The sequence below is a fragment of the Staurois parvus genome, unplaced genomic scaffold (assembly GCF_062004578.1).
Source record: "Staurois parvus isolate SC_StPar_1 unplaced genomic scaffold, SC_StPar_1.0 ptg000390l, whole genome shotgun sequence".
NCBI classification, from domain to species: Eukaryota; Metazoa; Chordata; class Amphibia; order Anura; family Ranidae; genus Staurois; species Staurois parvus.
Window position 1 is genome coordinate 6,862,440 of NW_028318186.1, and position 23,128 is coordinate 6,885,567.

At 42.2% G+C, this 23,128-nt stretch overlaps 1 protein-coding gene across 1 annotated transcript in view; it reads left to right on the forward strand.

The window, feature by feature from the left end:
• Window positions 1–626: 626 nt before the first annotated feature.
• The window catches only part of MMUT (methylmalonyl-CoA mutase), a 142,923-nt gene continuing 120,421 nt past the window's right edge, over window positions 627–23,128 (forward strand). Inside the window, exons 1-4 of the mRNA XM_089686057.1 lie at window positions 627–748; window positions 5,478–5,909; window positions 14,782–15,149; window positions 20,804–20,961. Of these exons, the coding sequence (XP_089542183.1) occupies window positions 5,513–5,909; window positions 14,782–15,149; window positions 20,804–20,961 (923 nt within the window). The 5' untranslated portion in view covers window positions 627–748; window positions 5,478–5,512. The remainder of the gene's footprint in view (window positions 749–5,477; window positions 5,910–14,781; window positions 15,150–20,803; window positions 20,962–23,128) is intronic.

The window sequence follows — 23,128 nt, forward strand, 5'->3', positions numbered from 1 at the left end:
TGAGTTGCTGTTGTTCCCAGTTGCTTCCACTTTGTTATAACACCACTAACAATAGGCCGTGGAATATTTAGTATCCAGGAAATGTCACGGATGGACTTATTGCACAGGTGACAACCTATCACGGGACCACGCTTGGAGTCACTGAACTCCTGAGAGCGATCCATTCTTTCATGAATGTTTGTAGAAGCAGTCTGCATGCCTAGGTGCTTGATTTTATACACCTGTGTCCATGGAGGTGATTGGAACACCTGAATCACATGATTTGGAGGGCTGGCCCAATACTTCTGGCACTACAGTGTATGATACATCCATATGTGAAATGTAATCATCAGACGATGACTGGGTATATCTGGGATCTGTGCGTCTTACATCTCAAACCTCATCCTGAACACAACACCCGATGTAGTGGCAAGATTGGAATCCCGGACCACTATCAATGCACTGGAGGAGGTTTGGCCACCTCCCCCACTGTCACGTGTCATCCAGCCATAGACTGGAATATAAGGCAAAGGGGCACCACGTGACCCGCTGACAGCTGATTATTCGGTATCGCCAGACGCCCTGTCATGTGACAACAACAATCCCGCCCCCGCCATCCAATAGCTGCCTTCGCTTGTCAGGGGTGGCGCACGTGGGCTGGGCTCAGGAAGTGACGCACAGTAACGTGCCCACGGAACGGAGCACGCTGGGAATTGTAGTCCAGGCTGAGTTCCTGGCTGTCCAGACCTTGCAGGACATTGCAGCTGAGGTGAGCATGCCTAGAGGGAGAGAAGAGCCAGCTGAGGGGGTCGTTCAGGGGGTGCAATCCACTCCTGTGTAATGCCATGTCTGCTCCACATACAAAGGCTGGACACTGCGCATTTATAGCAACCTCCATCTCCAGACCTGTAGTTGTATTTTGGGAGAAGGTGATAGAAAGTTCAGATTTCTGTCAGGTGTTTGTGACCCCTGGGGGGCATTTTCTCTCACTTCCTGTGACCCCCCCCCCCCCAAAGTGAGACTTAGGAGATGCAGGTGTCACCTGGACAGGAAGGACAGACAATAAAACATTTCCTGAAAGTGTTACTAATCCCCCAGCAGTAAATCCAGTCTGTATCTGCCACGGGTGTTAAACTGGCGGCCCTCCAGATGATGCCAAACTACAAGTCCCATGAGGCAGTGCAAGACTGACAGTTACAAGCTTGACACCCCTGTATATGCACCCCTGTATTAACCTAAGGGGTTAATCCTCTGCATTGTGTAAAAAGGATGTTTGATCCTCTCTTCTCTGATCCTCCCCTTCTACTGTCTCCAATGCATCTGCTGATAGTACAGAGCTCCAGGAGTCACTCTGCACATGCTCAGTTTGGTGTGTATTGCTAGAGTGTTGTTTGTTTTTTTTTTATTGGAGGGTGCATGTGATCAGCACAGGGCCAATCAGCGCTGTCCAGCCTCATAGGACAGTCAGAGGAGAATGAAAACTCCTACAAGATTAACCACTGCTGGGCTGGACACTGATAGAAGTTACAAGACTGCTAAATACTGATGAGAAAAGTATTTAGCAGTTTATATTTACTGAAATAATTGCACTTCCATGTTGTGTGTACTGTGGGAGACCAGTGAATGCGGGGTCCGGGGAGAGCAGATATAGTGAATGCGGGGTCCGGGGAGAGCAGATATAGTGAATGCGGGGTCCGGGGAGAGCAGATATAGTGAATGCGGGGTCCGGGGAGAGCAGATATAGTGAATGCAGGGTCCAGGGAGACCAGATATAGTGAATGCAGGGTCCGGGGAGACCAGATATAGTGAATGCAGGGTCCAGGGAGACCAGATATAGCGAATGCAGGGTCCGGGGAGAGCAGATATAGCGAATGCAGGGTCCGGGGAGAGCAGATATAGCGAATGCAGGGTCCGGGGAGAGCAGATATAGCGAATGCAGGGTCCGGGGAGAGCAGATATAGCGAATGCAGGGTCCGGGGAGAGCAGATATAGTGAATGCAGGGTCCGAGGAGACCAGATATAGTGAATGCAGGGTCCGGGGAGACCAGATATAGTGAATTCAGGGTCCTGCAGTGGTCTTGATGATGACAGAGGACAAGTGATATAGTGAATTCAGGGTCCGGGGAGACCGGATCTAGCGAATGCGGGGTCCGGGGAGACCGGATCTAGCGAATGCGGGGTCCGGGGAGACCGGATCTAGCGAATGCGGGGTCCGGGGAGACCGGATCTAGCGAATGCGGGGTCCGGGGAGACCGGATCTAGCGAATGCGGGGTCCGGGGAGACCGGATCTAGCGAATGCGGGGTCCGGGGAGACCGGATCTAGCGAATGCGGGGTCCCTGGTTTAGTAACACTTAAGTTCTAACCCTTTCCTACTTTACAACTGGACTCCAGGGAGAAGAGAAATGCCCCGCCCACACTGCAAGGGATAAATGTTTGTTTACATCAAGGGAAAGCAGGTTTCCTTACCTGATCCTCCACTACCGTGCTGCTAGGCTGGTCCCTGTAGGCTCTTCTCCCCCTCCTTGCTCTGGAGGTCACTTGTCCTCTGTCGTCATCAAGACCAATGCAGAGCCCATAGCCCTGCATTGGATGTGAGGTAGCTATGGGACAGCCCACCACCAGGAGAGTGGGGATGTGCAGCAACCCCTGCTACTTGTGGATCGCTTTTCAGAGTGAGGTTGACAGATGATGGGAGATGGTATGTCCCCTTCTTACTGTCTGTTAACCACTTGCCTACTGAGCCAATTCTGACACTTTTCTCTTACATGTAAAAATCTTTTTTTTTTTTTTTGCTAGAAAATTACTTAGAACCGCAAACATTATATATTTTTAAGCAGAGGTCCTAGAGAATACAGTGGTGTTTTTTTTTTTTTTTTTTAATACACATTAATGAAATGTATTGCACAAAAACATAATCTAATACCCAATTGTTTGGTAAAATATAAAAGATGTTACGCCGAGTAAATAGACCCCTCCCTCTTAGATTGTAAGTTCCAAGGATCAGGGCCCTCCTATCCCTCTTGTATTGAACTGTATTGTTGCTGTATTGTCTCCCGTTATATTGTAAAGCGCTGAGCAAACTGTTGGTGCTATATAAATCCTGTACTATAATAATACTCAAGCTGTAATGCTCTAAAATTGCGCATGCTCACGGAATAGCAACAAACTACTATACTTAAACCCACAACAGTAAAATCAGTCTGTATATGCAGTAAAGCATGCTTGGTATACTCACTGTGGAACCTAAGGGGTTAATCCTCTGCATTGGGTAAAAAGGCTGTTTGATCCTGTCTTCTCTGCTGCTCCTCTTGTTCAAATTTGGACATCTTATATCTAGACTGAACCGTAGCCATTCTGCACATGCTCAGTTTGGTGTGTATTGCTAGGGAGAGTGCATGTGATCAGCACAGGGCTGATCAGCAATGTCCAGACATAGGTCAGGGGTTCTGCATCCTCCTAGAGCAGAAATAAAACTGCTACAAGCTTTAACATGTGCCCTGTTGAGCACTGATAGAAGTCACAAGACTGCTCTAACTGCTGATGAGAAACGGTATTTAGCAGTTTATATTTACTGAAATAATTGCACTTCCATGTGTGTACTGTGGGAGACCAGATATAGTGAATGCAGGGTCCTGGGTTTAGTAACACTTTAAAAAATCTCCATAGGCAATGCTTTAACCGTCTCCCGCCTGCCATATAAAGCAATGACGGACGCAAGGTGGTTCTCTCGTTCTGGGAGGACGTCATATGACGTCCTCCCATTCTAACTGCGCATGCGCGGCTCTGGGAGCGCGCGGCGATCGGCCGTGTGCTGTGTCCCTCGGACACAGCAGATCACCGATCAATGGAAAGAGCCGAAGATTTCAGCCCGGTCACTTGATCAGCTGTGTCCAATCACAGCTGATCTCATGTAAATAGGGAAATGGCAATTATCAGCATTTCTCTCCTCACGAGCTGTCACACTGACAGCTCCTGAAGAGAGGAGAGCTGGTAATCGGCATTCCTTGGAGGGGACATGTATACTGATCATCAGGGCACTGATGATCAGTGTAGCCCCAGCAGTACCACCTGCCACTGCCCATCAATGCCACCTGCCAGTGCCCATCAGTGTCACATCAATGCCACATATCAGTGCTCATCTGAGCTGCCTTTCAGTGTCATCTGTCAGTGCCACCTATCAGTGCCAGTCAGTGCTGCCCGTCAGTGCCGAGCATCAGTGCTGCCTAACCGTGCCAGTCAGTGCCATATATGAGTGCTGCCTTTCGGTGTCCATCAGTGATACCTGTTAATGCCCATCAGTGCCCATCTCTGCAGCCTCATTAGCGCATATCAGTGAAGGAGAAAAATCACTTATTTACAAAATTTTAAAACTAGAACTAAGAAAAAAACATTTTTTTTTTCAAAATTTTTTGTTGTTTTTGGTTTGTTTAGCAAAATATAAAAAACCCAGAGGTGCTAAACACCAGCGAAAGAAAGCTCTGTCTCAAAATAATGATAATTTCATATGGGTACAGTGTTGCATGACCGCGCAATTGTAAATCAAAGGGCCCTGTAGGCTAGTGGTTAATAGCCTTTACAGGTTACCAGTTTATAGTTACACAGGCGGTCTGGTGATAGGATTATTGCTCTTTCCACAATGTTTGTGGTGGTGTGTTGTGCGAATACCATTCCAGTATGCATGCACGACCTATGTGCACGTGCATCTTTGCGCATGAGCACAAGGAGGCGTAGGTGCTGTAAATTTTTTTTTTTTCTTTTATTCGGTCTCTTTAATGCTTTTATAGTCATCACTTTTATTGCTATTACAGAGGATGAACAACATCCCTTGTCATAGCATGAGCCATGACAGGTCCTCTTTACTGAGATATCTGGGGTCTGTTAGACTCTGGATCTCTCCTCTGGTTTCCAAAGCATCTGATCAAACAAGATCGGTTTGATCAGGTGCTGTTACAAGCCAGTAACTGGAAGTGACAAAATCTTTGTTGTTTCATTGATCATATTGATGATCAGGGAACTTCCGTTCCTGCTATATCTGTATGGTTAGCTGGGAGGGGGCATCTTCCGCCGTATGTAAAAGTGATCCAGTGGCTAAATAGCCGCTATGATCACTTTTACATTATTTATCATTGGCGGCTGAAAAGATTGATACCGTGGTCATATTTGCAGCCATGGCCTCGGTATAACCCAAGAACCTACAGGTACATCCTACAGGCATGAAGTGGTTAAACAAAGCCCTTCCATTTACCACCGAACCAAAGGAAAGAAATACTCGCCTATGCTCCAGCACAAGGTCCCTCACTGGTGTCTGCATCTTCTTCCCAGATTTTTCTGGGTGCCGATCTTCAGCTGCCTTGATTGTCCGGTGTGGGATGATGTCACACCTGCTTATACATGAAAATGTTAGTGCACACAATCACAATCCTTCCCACTTTCATCAGAAACTGAGTTTTGCTGGAATTCACTTTATTTCTAATGTTTTGTCTGTTGTTCTTCCAGGTCTGTCTGTCCAGACTGCTGGGCTCCTCTGGATCATGTTGAGGACGAAGATGAAGCATCTGGTGCTACAGAACATAAAGCAGCTCCCTTCACCTAGCAGACTGCCGGCCTTCCTCAGACTCAGCAGCTGCCCCTCTGTACGAAGCCTGCACCATCAGACTTTACACCCAGAATGGGCAGCTCTAGCCAAGAAACAGCTGAAAGGGAAGGACCCAGAGAGCCTGAGATGGCATACACCCGAGGGCATCGTGATAAAGCCTCTATACACCAAGAGAGACACAGTAGATACACCGGAGGAGCTACCTGGAGTCAAACCCTTCACCCGCGGTCCGTACCCCACTATGTACACGCACAGACCCTGGACTATACGACAGTACGCTGGGTTCAGCACAGTGGAGGAGAGCAACAAGTTCTATAGGGACAACATTAAAGGTAAGCGTCAGTCACTAAAGGGTTAAAAGTCTGACCACAGAAGCTGAGTCAAAAACAAGTGAATGTTAATATCTGAACACAATTTTGCAGCTTTGACATGTGTTGGTAAAAATGTACCTATCGCGTCAACTGCTTTGTGTATCCAGACGGATTGTAGTAGAAAACTGGCCTAAAATATATAAAAAAAAAGAATTAAATGTAGCTGTATATGTAAAAAAAAGAATTAAATGTAGCTGTATATGTAAAAAAAAGAATTAAATGTAGCTGTATATGTAAAAAAAAGAATTAAATGTAGCTGTATATATAAAAAAAAGAATTAAATGTAGCTGTATATGTAAAAAAAAGAATTAAATGTAGCTGTATATGTAAAAAAAAGAATTAAATGTAGCTGTATATATAAAAAAAAGAATTAAATGTAGCTGTATATGTAAAAAAAAGAATTAAATGTAGCTGTATATGTAAAAAAAAGAATTAAATGTAGCTGTATATGTAAAAAAAAGAATTAAATGTAGCTGTATATATAAAAAAAAGACTTAAATGTAGCTGTATATGTAAAAAAAAGAATTAAATGTAGCTGTATATGTAAAAAAAAGAATTAAATGTAGCTGTATATATAAAAAAAAGAATTAAATGTAGCTGTGTATATATAAAAAAGAATTAAATGTAGCTGTGTGTGTGTGTGTATATATGTGTGTGTGTGTGTATATATATATATATATATATATATGTATGTATGTATGTATGTATGTATATATATATATATATATATATATATATATATATATATATATATATATATATAAAGAATTAAGTGTGTGTGTGTATGTATATATATATATATATATATATATATATATATATATATATATAAAAAATAATTAAATGTAGCTGTGTATATATAAAAAAGAATTAAATGTAGCTGTGTATATATAAAAAAGAATTAAATGTAGCTGTGTATATATAAAAAAGAATTAAATGTAGCTGTGTATATATAAAAAAGAATTAAATGTAGCTGTATATTTATTGCTAATAGTGGGGATGTACAGATACCCTTTTTTATATCGGCGAGTACCAGTACTGTCGGTCAAGTTTGTGCCAATACCGATACTTTGCGATGCGATTTAAAATATATGGATGCAAATTGCACTGCAAAGAATAGCATACAATTTGAACAGGAATGCGATTCCTGTCCAAATCGCATGCGGTTTCCCCACTGCTCCTGTGTGAACCTAGGCTGTCATAGAGTTCACACAGGAGAGATGTGGGAATCCTCTCTGCAGGCATACCATGCTGTGCAAGTCCACCAGGAACCTTTTCCAAAATCGCACTGTGCTGAATTGATTAGAAGGGCACCATTGAATATAATGTGATTTCCCTTGTCATGCGATTTTGTAAACTGGGGTTGAGAACTTCCCACAGGTTTGTAGTGTTTTCCTTGCATTTTTGGTGCGTTTTTTTTTTTTTTGTTTTTTGTTTTTTTGTTTTGTTTTTTACACTGGATCAAACATGCACCAAAATACAGCAAGCAGGATTTTTCTAACCGCAACTGAAGCATAACGGAACAGTGTAAAGGATTTAAAGTGATGCAGTTTTTTCTTCTGCTTTATTTTACCTGAAGAACGCACCAAAAGTGTATCTGTCAGAAAGCAGCCTAACACTATCCCTGGCACTGACCTAGATCAAACCTGGATCTAGCTTTAGGTTTTTTTTCTTTTTTTTTTTACACACTTCTGTTTGTTTACATCTTTTTCTCCTTCAAGAAGAGGAAGATACAAAGTATCTTTCTCTCTATTCAAAAAAGGAAGAAAACACAGGGGCAGGCTGCACAGTGGTTAATCACTGTTATAGCCAATCAGTGGCTATCACATCGATCAGTTAATCGAGAGTCCTGGGTCCCGATTTGTTAGTATGAGACCCAGGGCTCTCAGTGAGGGCCCAGTCTCTGTGCTGGGGGCATGCTGTGCGGTGCGCTCCTAGCACAAACACAGGTATGTCTATATGCAGCCTCACGGACAAAGGCCCAGTATTGGCTGCACTATTATTGTACGACATTGAGAATTGCGACATTTATTCAATATGATTTCTGCTTTCAAAAACAAAATAGAATGTTTAGGGGTTCTAAGTAATTTTTCTAGTAAAAAAAAATGTTTTTACATGTATGTGAGAAGTGTCAGAACTGGCCTGGGGTCAAGTGGTCATAGTTAACTGTAATTGATGGCCTTAGAACTATTAATACTTATTTGTATTATTATGTTGTCACTAGGGGACCTCTTAGTGGAGACCTCGGGGGTCTATTCGTCCCTAGATGTCATCTCTGCACTCAGAGTATACTCAATTTTCCTGATTTCTTTGCCTCAGCCAGGAGTTATTGCTGAGTTTATCCTGTTTGTATATAGGGATAGCCATGATCGCTCATTACACATTCAGGCTCTCTGCTTAGCAGTGCTACACCATGCTTGTGTCTTAATGTTCCTCTCGGGCGGGCATGCACCGATACCAGTCTTTTAAGACAGAGTACAAGTATCAATACTTTTTCTTAGGTACTCACCAATACAATTACCGATACCTATTTTTTTAGACTCATGAAAAATTACTGCTTCTTTATTTATTTCAGGTACTTCTATAGCACCGTCAATTTACGCAGCGCTTTACATACATACAGTGGGGCAAAAAAGTATTTAGTCAGCCACCAATTGTGTAAGTTCTCCCACTTACAAAGATGAGAGAGGCCTGTAATTGGCATCATAGGTAGACCTCAACTATGAGAGACAAAATGAGGAAAAAAAATCCAGACAATCACATTGGCTGATTTGGAAAGAATTTATTTGCAAATTATGGTGGAAAATAAGTATTTGGTCAATATCAAAAGTTCATCTCAATACTTTGTTATATATCCTTTGTTGGCAATGACAGAGGTCAAACGTTTCCTGTAAGTCTTCACAAGGTTGGCACACACTGTTGCTGGTATGTTGGCCCATTCCTCCATGCAGATCTCCTCTAGAGAAGTGATGTTTTGGGGCTGTCGCTGGGCAACACGGACTTTCAACTCCCTCCAAAGGTTTTCTATGGGGTTGAGATCTGGAGACTGGCTAGGCCACTCCAGGACCTTGAAATGCTTCTTTCGAAGCCACTCCTTCGTTGCCCGGACGGTATGTTTGGGATCATTGTCATGTTGGAAGACCCAGCCACGTTTCATCTTCAATGCCCTTGCTGATGGAAGGAGGTTTGCACTCAAAATCTCACGATACATGGCCCCATTCATTCTGTCCTGTACATGGATCAGTCGTCCTGGTCCCTTTGCGGAGAAACAGCCCCAAAGCATGATGTTGCCACCCCCATGCTTCACAGTAGATATGGTGTTCTTTGGATGCAACTCGGCATTCTCTCTCCTCCAAACATGACGAGTTGTGTTTCTACCAAACAGTTCTATTTTGGTTTCATCTGACCATATGACATTCTCCCAATCCTTTTCTGGATCATCCAAATGCTCTCTAGCAAACTTCAGACAGGCCCGGACATGTACTGGCTTAAACAGGGGGACACGTCTGGCACTGCAGGATCTGAGTCCCTGGCGGCGTAGTGTGTTACTGATGGTAGCCTTTGTTACGTTGGTCCCAGCTCTCTGCAGGTCATTCACTAGGTCCCCCCCGTGTGGTCCTGGGATTTTTGCTCACCGTTCTTGTGATCATTTTGACCCCACGGGGTGAGATCTTGCGTGGAGCCCCAGATCGAGGGAGATTATCAGTGGTCTTGTATGTCTTCCATTTTCTAATTATTGCTCCCACAGTTGATTTGCTCACACCAAGCTGCTTGCCTATTGCAGATTCAGTCTTCCCAGCCTGGTGCAGGTCTACAATTTTGTTTCTGGTGTCCTTCCACAGCTCTTTGGTCTTCACCATAGTGGAGTTTGGAGTTTGCCTGTTTGAGGTTGTGGACAGGTGTCTTTTATACTGATAACAAGTTCAAACAGGTGCCATTGATACAGGTAATGAGTGCAGGACAGAGGAGCCTCTTAAAGAAGAAGGTACAGGTCTGTGAGAGCCAGAAATCTTGCTTGTTTGTAGGTGACCAAATACTTATTCTCCACCATAATTTGCAAATAAATTCTTTCCAAATCAGCCAATGTGATTGTCTGGATTTTGTTTCTCATTTTGTCTCTCATAGTTGAGGTCTACCTATGATGCCAATTACAGGCCTCTCTCATCTTTTTAAGTGGGAGAACTTGCACAATTTGGTGGCTGACTAAATACTTTTTTGCTCCACTGTATATTGTACATTCACATCAGTCCCTAACCCTCAAGGAGCGTACAATCTAAAGTCCCTAACTCACATCCATACATACACATACTAGGGCCAATTTAGACAGGAGCCAGTTAACCTACCAGCATGTCTTTGGAGTGTTAGAGGAAACCGGAGGAAACCCATGCAGTCACAGGGAGAACATGCAAACTCCAGGCAGGTGGTGCTGGGGTTGGGATTCGAAACCAGCGACCCTAGTACTGCCAGGCGGAAGTACTAACCATTTTAGCCACTGTGCTGCCCTTTATGAAGAACTGTAACTCAAAAGACTTTACCCTGGTGTTGTAGTGGTTGCCCAGCAGTGTATGAATTTTATATATTTATGTACAAATTAAATAATACATTTCATTATTTTTAAGGTTTTTTTTTTTTTTTTTTAACCTATTTATTTCACTACAATTATTTGCTGTGCCTCTGCTCTGGTGGTATAGTGGTAGACCTGCAAACCTAAAATCAATATTTAATAAAGAACATTAAGCGAGTGCTACCTGAGAAGAGAATAGCCGCTGGAACACCAAAAAGGCAACCAAATAAAACCTTCCAAAGGGTATGGCAATATAAGGGTGCAGCGCTAAGACATAGTGTGTAACATAATACGTAATGAATAACATAAGGTGCAAGATAATTAAGTGCAAAAATGAAATGTCATCAAGTGGTGAACTTAGTGAATAAATGTCCCAAATGAAACAGCCTATGTGAGGATCTTGTACGATCACAATATTCGTGTGTGGAAATCTGATCCGGGGTGGCAGATGATAAATCCGATTAAATAAATTGCGCACTCACCAGAAGTGCGTAAATGCATTTGAGATATAGCCTGTCTCATCAGGTATTACTCAGTTCATCTGCTCCCAGGTCAGGTCAGGTTCCTATACAACTTCTGGTCACATCTGAATAGGGTGCTCAGGGGTCCTTGATGTGTATCACCGTCTGGGGTCACCTTTAAAGCAGGCTCTGCGGATGACGGCACTCACACAGAGAGCCCAAATAAGGGACACCACATACCGTGATACTTATTTGGGCTCTCTTTGTGAGTTCCGTCATCCGCAGAGCCTGCTTTAAAGGTGACCCCAGACGGTGATACACATCAAGGACCCCTGAGCACCCTATTCAGATGTGACCAGAAGTTGTATAGGAACCTGACCTGACCTGGGAGCAGATGAACTGAGTAATACCTGATGAGACAGGCTATATCTCAAATGCATGTATTTACGCACTTCTGGTGAGTGCGCAATTTATTTAATCGGATTTATCATCTGCCACCCCGGATCAGATTTCCACACACGAATATTGTGATCGTACAAGATCCTCACATAGGCTGTTTCATTTGGGACATTTATTCACTAAGTTAACCACTTGGTGGCATTTCATTTTTGCACTTAACCATTAGCCGCCCGGCCTATAGCCGTTTGGCGGCCGCAAAAATGCTCCAGCTTTTCGGGTGCACGCCATTTGGCGTCCTCCCGCACATGCGCAGTTCGCGCGGTTTCAGAGCCGTGCAATCTGTCACCGGCCGTGTACCTCGGACACGGCCGATGACAGATCTGAGTACTGAAGTACTGAATCCTGAAGTACTGACAGCCAAGTACTTTGGGGAAGTGATCAGTTTTTTTTTACACAATTTGCTTATAGCAAAGAATTTATTTGCTATAAGCAAGCATTTAACTGAATGACATCGACATCTGAATGACAGAGTAGGCTTACGCATAGGCAGGGAAGTGGTGCTGTGGCCTGTTTGCATTCTCAAAGGCAAACTGAACTTTTGTGTGCACACAAAAATGACCAAAATACCGGTGACAGAGTAGTAGTACTAGGCTAGCAAACATACCGCTTCTTTCTGTGGCCTGTGTGAGTTTTACAGGCAAGCGTTCTGGTGGAGGAGAGTGACACAGCAGGCCGATAGTCCGGCTGAGAAATGGTAGTGGGTGGGAAGCGGTCGCACAGTTTTATAGATGTGGACGGGTGTGCTCAATGACGTCACAGAAATAGCCAGTGTGCATGCGCAGACCTGACTTGCCACCACATCATCGGCTACTTCTGGCACCACCCATGCGAATAATGATTTTCCCGGCGTTTTCCACAGACACCCTCCATCCATAAACGGGCACTTATGGACAGCCCGTAAATGGTTAAAATTTACATTCTGTCTGTAAATCTACGGATAGTTGACATCCCTGGCCCTGACCTTAGCCTTACTGAACTCTTTTGAGATGAGCTGGAATGCTGATTGCCAGAAAGGTCTTCTTGTCCAACATCAGCAAATGCTCTTTTGGCTGAATAAGCCCAAATTCCCACAGATGCATGCTAAAATCTTTTGGTAAGCCTTTCTAGAAGAATTCATATGAAGTTGGCTCCTATTTCTGGCTCAATGGCAATACCCATGGTCTTGGAATGGGATGTCCTATAAGTGAGATGGTCAGGTGTCCACAAACCATTGCCCATGGTTTGTATATACAGTATATAAATATTAACCATTTGCCGCCCGGCCTATAGCCGTTTGGCGGCCGCAAAAATGCTTTAGCTTTCCGGGGTGTATGCCATTTGGCGTCCTCCCGCACATGCGCAGTTTGCACGGTTGCAGAGCCGCCTAGCGGCGTGATCTGTCACCGGCCGTGTACCTCGGACACGGCCGATGACAGATCTGAGTACCGGCCCCCGTTGCCGGTACCATGTGACCTGCTGTGACCAATCACAGCAGGTCACATGACAGTTGTATACAATGGATGGCTTCATTCATGCCATCCATTGCATACTAGTGTCTAGCAGTGAATGGTCACAGCAGGTCACATGCACATGTCATGTGATTAGCTGTGGCCAAATCACAGCTAAGCACAAAAAAAAAAGCCCTGAATGAATCGATGTCATTCAGGTAAATGCTTGCTTATAGCAAAGTAATTCTTTGCTATAAGCAAATTGTGTAAACAAAAAAAAATACTGATCACTTCCCCAAAGTAGTACAATGTTACTATGGTAATATTGTACTACATTGGTCATAGTAAAATATGAAAAAAAATCTTAAAAAAAATAAAAAAAAATGTAATAAAAAATTAAAAATAATAAAAAAAATACTGGTGACAGTATGTAAAAAAAATTGTGAAAATATTTTTTTAAATTTTTTTCATTTTCCGAAAAATTATGACAAAAAAAATACAACTTCAAAAAACTCGCCATGCTTCTTATGAAGTACGTCAGATTGTCTACTCTGCAAAAAGTGGTCATTTGGGGGATATCTGTACTATTCTGACATTCTTGGACCTCAAGAAATTAGATTGGCTGTCAGTACTTCAGGACTGATCAATATCCAGATCTATACCATAGTTTGTGAACTCTATAATTTTCCTACAAACTAAATAATACATCCTAATTTGGGTTATTTTCACCAAAGACATGTAGCAGAATACATCTCGGCCTAAATTTATGAAGAACAATTATTTATTTGTAAACTTTTATAACAATTTTTTCAAAATTTTTGGTCTTTTTTTGTTAATTTAGCAAAAAATAAAAACCCCAGCGGTGATTAATTACCAGCAAAAGAAAGCTCTAGTTGTGTGAAGAAAATGATAAAATTTTAGTTTGGGTACAATGTTGTATGACCGCGCAATTGTCATTCAAAGTGTGAGAGCGCTGAAACGTAAAAAATGGCCTGGGCAGGAAGGTGTAAAATTGCCCGGTATTGAATTGGTTAATTATCTTGCACCTTATGTTATTCATTACGTATTATGTTACACACTATGTCTTAGCGCTGCACCCTTATATTGATATACCCTAAAATCAATAACTGTCCTTGGATGCATTTATTTTTACACGTAATGCCCAGCTCACCTGCCTGTGTCATGGTGATGAAGCGGTAGAGTACTTGCCAGAGCTTCTGCGGTCTGGATGTCACATCATGCGCTTCCGCACCCGATTGGACGTGTGTGACGTCAGACATCCGGGAGCTGCCTCGTGCAACATTCTCCTGCATCTCTCTTCATAAAGGTGACGGTTACGGTCTGCGGACTTGAAAGTATCGGTTTTAGGATTGGGGCATCTGCACGAGTACAAGTATTTTTGAAAATGGTTCGTATTGATACCGATATCGATGCAACGGTAATTCTAACCTTTCTCAGTTCTGTCCAAAACGAGAAGAAAAAAAAAAAAACTTTGGTTGGGGTTAGGTATGGAAGTGTACCTGTCATGAGTAAAACAGTCCCTGCACTTGCTGGCCACCCCCCGAACCTTCCTGCTGCCTGTCTGTATCTGACTTTAGTAGCTTTGAATTTCTGATGTGTAATGATTACGCAGCAAAACAGGTTTGGAGAAAAGTCACATTTTACTTATTTCTATACTTGTTCCAGGTTAGTAACACAAAGTATTGCACGCAAAGCATCAATATGCCAGTCAAGCATTTAGCATTCTCAGAAAGCGAGATTAATGATGACAATGCCTTTATTTCTCTCAAAGCTGATATTTATCCCGATCTTCACTAGAGTTCTTCCTTAACCTGCCATAGTACTCTAGAAATCTATTATACATTGCTCCTTCTCAGCAGCCTTCTTTACTGTGCTTTTTACTATGTCTGGTTTCATTGCAGCTGGTCAGCAGGGCTTGTCTGTTGCGTTTGACCTGGCCACCCATCGAGGCTATGACTCTGACAACCCTCGAGTTCATGGAGATGTCGGCATGGCGGGGGTGGCGATTGACTCAGTGGAGGACACTAAGATGCTGTTCGATGGCATTCCTCTGGAGAAGATGTCTGTCTCTATGACCATGAATGGTGCCGTCATACCCATCCTGGCCATGTTCATAGTCACTGGTCAGGAGCAGGGCGTTCCTCTGGAGAAGCTGACCGGGACCATACAGAATGACATCCTAAAGGAGTTTATGGTTAGGAATACATATATATTTCCTCCAGAGCCTTCCATGCAAATCATTGCTGATATCTTCCAGTACACATCTCAGGTAAGATACTCTTACTGCTCTTTAGTTAATGTCATGGAGACTAAGGACTTACCTGTAAGTACTTTTCGCTGGCCAAAAAAATAATAGCCCATTAAAAGGTTAAAAAACAATGTTTTGTGCAATACTCACATTACGTTCATAGCATTACTTCCATTTTCACACTAAGCCTGGGTTCCCATATGTGCGGTGCGATATATGTGATTTGCACAGGAACCGCACTGCATTCCTGTGCAAATCACATGCGATTTGTGTGCGGTGCAAAATACATTTTGTGTGGCTCTAATCGCACCGCATCAGAAAACATGCAGGACCCTTTTTTTTGGTCCGCACTAGAATCGGATCGCATGGGTATTTACACCTATGCGATCCAATTTTGCACATCACAACACGTTTTGCGGCCCGCTTTCGGGGTGTTTTTAACATACACACCCGCAGCGGTTCACATGAACAGGGTGCGATTCTGATGCAGTGCAGAATTCGCACAGAAAACTCTGCGAATTCTGCACCACATCATTATGAACCCGGGCTGAATGTCCTCCGTTTTCTGGGTTGAATGATTTAAGCCCATGCTGTCATGGACCTGTTCCCAACCTTTGACTGGCAGTAATCGAGAAGCAGCTTACTGATAAGCTTGTCACTTTGCTCTCCCTTCCTATCAGCATGCTCCTTGTCAGCATATGAACTTACTGGCTCCATGTGTTGCTCCTTCCTCTCACACTTTGTACCTTGCTGTACAGGGACCTGAAACCAGGTCGAGTTCAGGTACTTTACACTGCTTGCATTAAAACAAAAATGAAATTTAATAACCACTTCAGCCCTCGAACCTTATTATGTATAATGGATCAAAGCATTTTTACATTTACATTTTACATCTGCTATGGACCTGCTCATTTGATGCTAACTTTATTACTTAAGACTGCAAAGTTATATATACATTGTTTGTTTGTTTTTTCTGTGGACAAACTTGGCTTTCTGAGTTACATAGCTAGTCAGGTTGAAATAGAAAGAAGTCCATCTAGTTCAACCAATAGAAAAATAAACACAGTCCTACACCCACAGTTGATCCAGAAGAAGACAAAAAACCCCAATAAAGCATGATCCAATTTTCTCCTGCAGTAGGGAAAAAAAATTCCTTCCTGATACCCCAGGAGGCAATTGGAGGTTCCCTGGATCAGCAATCCCTGGTGTTATTACCTATAAATATTAGTATTCAGTTTATATTTTATACATTTAGGAATGCGTTCAGCTCCAGCTTTATTGTCCATGTAATCTATAGACCTAAGTCTGTAAAATGGGGAAAAAAAAAGTATTTTTCTTTTTACCAGTGTTTTAAAAAAGTTGTTTTATTGTTCCATTAAAAAAAGGTTAAATAAATGAAAACTTGTAGGAGAAGAAAGGAAGGCGTTAATGTGTTTATATAGGGCTGATTTTGGTTAACTAAGGCTCCATGCACACTGGGCTTAAAAAAAAAAAAAAAAAAACGCCAGTTCCCTTGGCAGAACAAAACGCTGATATAGATCATTTTTGTACACTGTTTCAGCAAGTTTATGAGAGTTTAGTGTTTTTTTCTGCCAGAAAACTCCAATCAAAAACACAAACCAGAAGGGTTTTTCTCTTGCCTCTAAACGTAGAGCTTAAACAACGAACGTGTAGAAGCGATGATTTTTAAGCCAATGTGCATGGAGGCTTAGGGTTAATAAGGAGTTAAATAGAAGTACACATTTGCATTTACTATTTTATACATGTCAATGCAACAATATGATGTTACACTGTATTAATCAATGACGTGCAGAATATCTGCATCTGTTTTACACAGGAGGGTTTGCATTTCAACAGCTGCTTTTGCTATCTAATCTATATCAATTCCCGCTGTCATTTTGACAGCAGAAAATTGCCTGTAGGAGCAGCAGGGAGAGTGGCACCAGGGTGAGAGCACCTGAACATAGGAGACTTTGTTAACGGTTTTAGGACATACAGTTAGGTCCATATATATTTGGACAAAGGCACAATTTTCTTACTTTTGGCTCTGTATGCCACCAGAATAAATTAAAATGAAACGCTCCACATGAATTTGAAGTGCAGACTTTCAGCTTTAGTTCAAGGGGTTGAGCAGAAATTTTAAGTACATATTTTAGGAACTGCAACCATTTTTATACACAGTTCCTCCATTTTCAGGGACTCAAATGTAATTGGACAAATGAATATAATCATAAATAAAATGTTCATTTTTAATATTTTGTTGAGAATCCTTTACTGGCAATGACTGCCTGAAGTCTGGAACCCATGGACATTACCAAAGACTGGGTTTCCTCCTTTCTGATGCTTTGCCAGGCTCTAACTACAGCTGTCTTCAGTTCTTTGCTTGTGGGTCTTTCTTCCTTTTTAGTTTTGCCTTCAGCAAGTGAAATGCATGCTCAATAGGGTTGAGATCAGGTGACTGACTCGGCTATTGCAGAATATTCCACTTCTTTTCATTCAAAAGCTCTTGGGTTGCTTTTGCAGTGTGTTTTGGATCATTGTTCATCTGTTCTGTGAAGAGCCGTCCAATCAACCTTTGCTGCATTTGGCTGAATCTGGGCTGACAGTATATCTCTAAACACTGCAGAATTCATCCGGCTGCTTCTGTCACATCATCAATAAACACCAATGACCCAATGCCACTGTAAGCTATGTATGCCCATGCCATCACACTGCCTGCACCATGTTTTACAGATGACGTTGTGTTCTTTGGATTATGAGCTGTTCCAAGCCTTCTTCACACTTTTTTCTTCCCGTCATTCTAGTACAGATTAATCTTAGTTTCATCCATCCAAAGAATACTTTTCCAGAACTGGTCTGGCTTTTTTAGATGTTTTTTGGCAAAGTCTAATCTGGCTTTTCTATTCTTCAGGCTTATGAATGGTTTGCACCTTGTGGTAAACCCTCTGTATTTGCTATCGTGAAGTCTTCTCTTGATTGTAGACTTTGACAATGATACGCCCACCTCCTGGAGAGTGTCCTTCACTTGTCTGGATGTTGTGAATGGGTTTTTCTTTACCATAGAGTACGTCCATGCCTTTTTATGTTTCTTACCTCACCAGTGCGTTATTCCTTCCTCAGAATGTACCAAACTGTTGATTTGGCCACTCCTAATGTTGCTGCTATGTCTCTGATGGATTTGTTTCATTTTTGAGGCCTTACAATGGCCTGTTTCACTTGCATGGACAGCTCCTTTGAACACATGATGTAGGTTCACAGCAATAGATTCCAAATGTAAATACCACAATTAGAACCAACTCCAGACCTTTTACCTGCTTAATTGATGAAGAAATAACGGAGTAGTCCACACCTGGCCATGAAACAGCTTTTGAGTCAATCATCCAATTACTTTGGATCCCTTGAAAAAGAGAGGGTGGCTGTAATTCCTAAACCCTTCCTGCAATTTGGATGTACATACCCTCAAATTAAACCTGAGAGTGTGCACTTTCAGCCCATATCCATTATATAACTATAGCTTGAATATATTTTTGTAAATACCTGGAAAAAAAACTAAAATTGTGCCTGTGTCCGAATAAATATGGACCTAATTGTATCTCCCCCATGTACGTTTAAAATCCTCAAGTGATTAAAGAATACAAAGCTGCATTAGGTGTATAGATGTATATTTTATGTTTACCTGGAGTTCTTAAAAAGAAATGTATGACTAAAGCTCTTTTGGCCATACTTCTCTTGAGGGTCACAGGAGTGCACTTACTTGTGCTCTCCTGTGAAGCAGAATCAGCTGACAGTGGGCTAAAATTTATCGGCTGATATTTTAGAGGCCTCTGGAAGGATATCGGCATCCACCCAGATGCCTGATCATTAGCTGGCTCAGCCTCTCAATGTGCCTCTGAGAGCCTGAGCCAGCTGGTCCCACGCCCTCTTCTGGGGGGCGCTCCAGTGAGTGCTGAAGGGCAGAGTAGAGAACCGGTGACCGACAGTCATTGCTCTGTGCTCAGAGCAGACTCCAAAACTAAGCGCTCACATGACCGATCAGTTCTTGGGCTTAGAGCCATCGGGGGTTCAGCCACAGCATCTGATTAATTCTGCAGCCATATAAGTATGTGTGCTTGTGTTGTGTGTGTGGTTTTTTTTTTTTTCTTTTTTTACTATCCTAAACTTCTCTAAGGATATCCTGTCACCACATAGCGGAATGGTCTAGTTAACCGCTTTACCGCTGCCTATAGCAGAAATACTGCTACAGGGCAGGGTGGCAGCAGTGCGCAAAATCACGTGTGTGTGTGTGTGAGAGATTTTGCATTTCCGGGTAGGGGGCGTTTGCGCCCTAGCCGCATCGCCATTCGCGGCCTCTGCTGTCAATCACCAGGTCCCAGCCGGTGATTACCGAGCATGTCCGACGGGGAGGAGAACTGTTTGGAAACAAAACCGTTCTCTCGCCTGTCATCTCCTGCACACTGCTTAGCATGGCTGTGCATAGCACAGCCATGCAAAGCAGTGTGCTTAGCACAGTCATGCAAAGCAGTGTGCTTACAGTGAAGCACAAACACAGCGCACGGTTACAAATGAAACAGTTAACCCTTTGATCACCCCATATGTTAACCCCTTCCTTCCCAGTGCCATTAGTACAGTCAGTGCTTTTTAATAGCACTGATCACTGTATTGGTGTCACTGGGGATGTCAGTGACACCAGGTCCGTTCCCCCCAGTGTCAGAATGCCCCCCCGCAGTCCTGCTATAAGAAAGCCCAGTATATATACTGCCTTTGTAAAAACACTATAACTTTCACATAAAATAGCAAAGACATGTAGCAGAATACATTTTGGCCTACATTTATGATGACATTTGATGTATTAAATGTTTTTACTGGACATGTTTAATAGCAAAAATTAAAAAACATATGTTTTTGGGTTTTTTTTCAAAATTGTCGGTCTTTTTTTTTTTTATAGCGCAAAAAATTTAAAAAGCACATGAGGACAAATACCACCGAAAGAAAGCTCTATTTGTGGGAAAAAAAGGGCGTAAATTTAATTTGTGTGCAGCCTTGCATGATTGCGCAATTGTCAGTTAAAGTAACGCATAAAATGGCTGGCAGGAAGGGGGTAAATCCTCTGGAGGGAAAGTGGTTAAAGTATATGTCTAATTAGCAACACTTAGTGTATGCATGTGTTCACTGAGTAAATTATTAACTTGCAGTAGAGTAGACATGTTTTGTTCTGCAATTACTGCATTATAAGGAGAGTTATTGGAGGCAAAAGCTTCTGCATAGTAACCTGACCTTTAGCTGCATTCACACCTGAGCGTTTTGTAGCTTGGAGACACTCCGCAAGCAAAATCCCATTCATTTCAGTGGCCCCTGTCCATGCTGAGATGTAAACAGGGGCCATTGAAATGAATGGGATTTTGCTTGTTGAGCATCTTCGAGCTGCAAAATGCTCAGGTGTGAATGCAGCCTAAACGTTTGCTATGCAGCAGTAACATAGTGATGATGTATAACTGGGCCTTTAGGTGATGGGGGTTATATCCAAATCGGGACATTATTTTTTTTGTCTGTATGTTTGTGTATGAAATGAACATACACCTAGGCTTTGCTAACTGGGACTTGTTCTGTACTTGGTAAGATCCCATTTGTGTCACTAACCACCCTCTCTCCCCCATCACCTTCTGTTCTTTCTATAGTACATGCCAAAATTTAACTCCATCTCCATCAGTGGGTACCACATGCAGGAAGCAGGAGCAGATGCTGTCTTGGAACTGGCATATACAGTAGCTGATGGGTTGGAGTATTGCAGAACTGGGCTGAAAGCTGGCCTGACCATTGATGAATTTGCACCCAGGTAAGTACATATTCTGTATCTGCACCTTCAACCACTTCCCAGCTTCAACCGCAGATATACTGTGGAAGAGCAGCCCCCCTGCCCCGGATCTTGTACATGTATGTGATTTGGCTCTTCCAGATAGGGAGCATGGCTTCCATGGCTGTGCCTTCATTTTCTACCGCACATGCCGATCGGTGGTTCCCGGCTAATGATTTATGGCTAGAACCTGCTGATCAGCTTAGCAAATGACAGAAGAGAGCTCTGTGTTGGTAAAGGGCTCTCTAAAGACAGCAGTGACATGTTGTTTTATTTTCTCCCTGCAAAACCCAGCACATTGCTTAGTAAAACAGCACACAGTACACAAAATTAACATTTTGATTGTCTCTAAATGTTAACCCCTTCCCAGTCAATGTCATTAGTACAGTGACAGTGTATATTATTAGCATTGATTACTGTATTAGTGTCACTGGAGATGTAAGTGTCATTTAGTCAGTTCCCACCCAGTGTCAGTTAATGTTAGATTGCCTACTGCACTGTAACAGTCTCACTATAAATCGCTGATCACCGCCATTACTAATATAAAAAAAAATTGCCTGCCTGTCTCCTGGAATCTCCTCAACACTCTTGAGACTGTGCTGGGAGACGCAGCAAACCTTCTGGCAATGGCACGTATTGATGTGACATCCTGGAGCAGTTGGGCTTCCTGTGCAACCTTTGTAGGGTCCAGGTATCGCCTCATGCTACTAGTAGTGACACTAACCCTAGCCAAATGCAAAACTAGTGAAAAACAGTCAGAAAAGATGAGTTAGAGAAAAAAATGTCAGTGGCCTGCACCTGTAAAACCGTTCCTGTTTTGGGGGTTGTCTCATTGTTGCCCATCTAGTGCACCTGTTGTTAATTTCATTAACACCAAAGCAGCTGAAATTGATTAACAACCCCCTCTGCTACTTAACTGATCAGATCAATATCCCAGGAGTTTAATTGATGTGATGCTATACTCTGATTAAAAAGTGTTCCTTTAATTTTTTTTGAGGTGTGATTTTGTGTGTGTGTGTGTGTGTGTGTGTGTGTGTGTGTGTGTGTGTGTGTGTGTACACACGCACACACTATTGCTTGTAGACACTATAACTTTCATGCTATATAAGTTATATAAGAAGACAACAACTGGTTCAAACTACCAGTCCAGCCAAAATGTAATATCAGTATTGAATGAAGGGAAAGGATCTGGACGACCACACTAAACGCTGAAATCTATCTTTATTAGGAACAAAAACATAAAGCAGCATAAAAACACAGGACAGGACACAGTGGGGAAGAAAGGGTTCACACGTATCGTGATTACTCTGTTTGCACTGTCGGGTGAAACTGCCTTTATGCAAGTTATATAAGAAATCAACAACTGGTTCAAATTACCAGCCCATCCAAGATGTAATGTAATATCAGTGTGGAATTTGGGCTGTACAATTTTTTTTTTTTTGTTATTTTTGATCATGCTTTAAATTTGCCTTTACAGTAGATATTCTAAATCAAGATCATCATATAATAGTAGAAACCATTAGGTGTCTATAGCTACCTTTTGGCTATCATTGATAGTTAGTTAGTTTTTAGCATGGTTTCCCTTTTCCCATTGCAATGCAGATACCTTAGAGACCAGTGGAGGGGCACCCTTATGAGGGCTGACATGGGCAAAAGTCAGTGTTTCAATACTTGCATTTAATATTCGTCTTGGGTTTTGTAGTCTCCAGCGCACATTGTCTCTCCATTTTTTCAAAAGTAAATGTATATTCCCTTTTGGTGGCAACTAATACACAAAAATATCAATTTCCGATAAATTTTGTAAAGATTGATGTGCATTTCAACCCCCTCATAGCCAATGGAATGCATTAATGATCAGACACTTGACACGCTTAAACGCTTCTGCAATATATAGCTTTTACCAGTCTTTTTTCTTTTTTTTTTTTTTTTTTTTTTTTTTTTTTTTTTTAAAGCAGCATTTTTCTGCTAGGGTTTCTGCTGTCAGAGTTTTAAACAGATGCCTGGGTAGAATTGGCAATCATTTGGCAGGTAAAACATTTCTGATGAATCATTTTCATGAATGCCAAGCGTCTAATTTTCCATTAAAAATAACAATGTCTACATATACTTTGTTTTATTATGTTGTGGTTCATAGGAGGTTTATTAATTT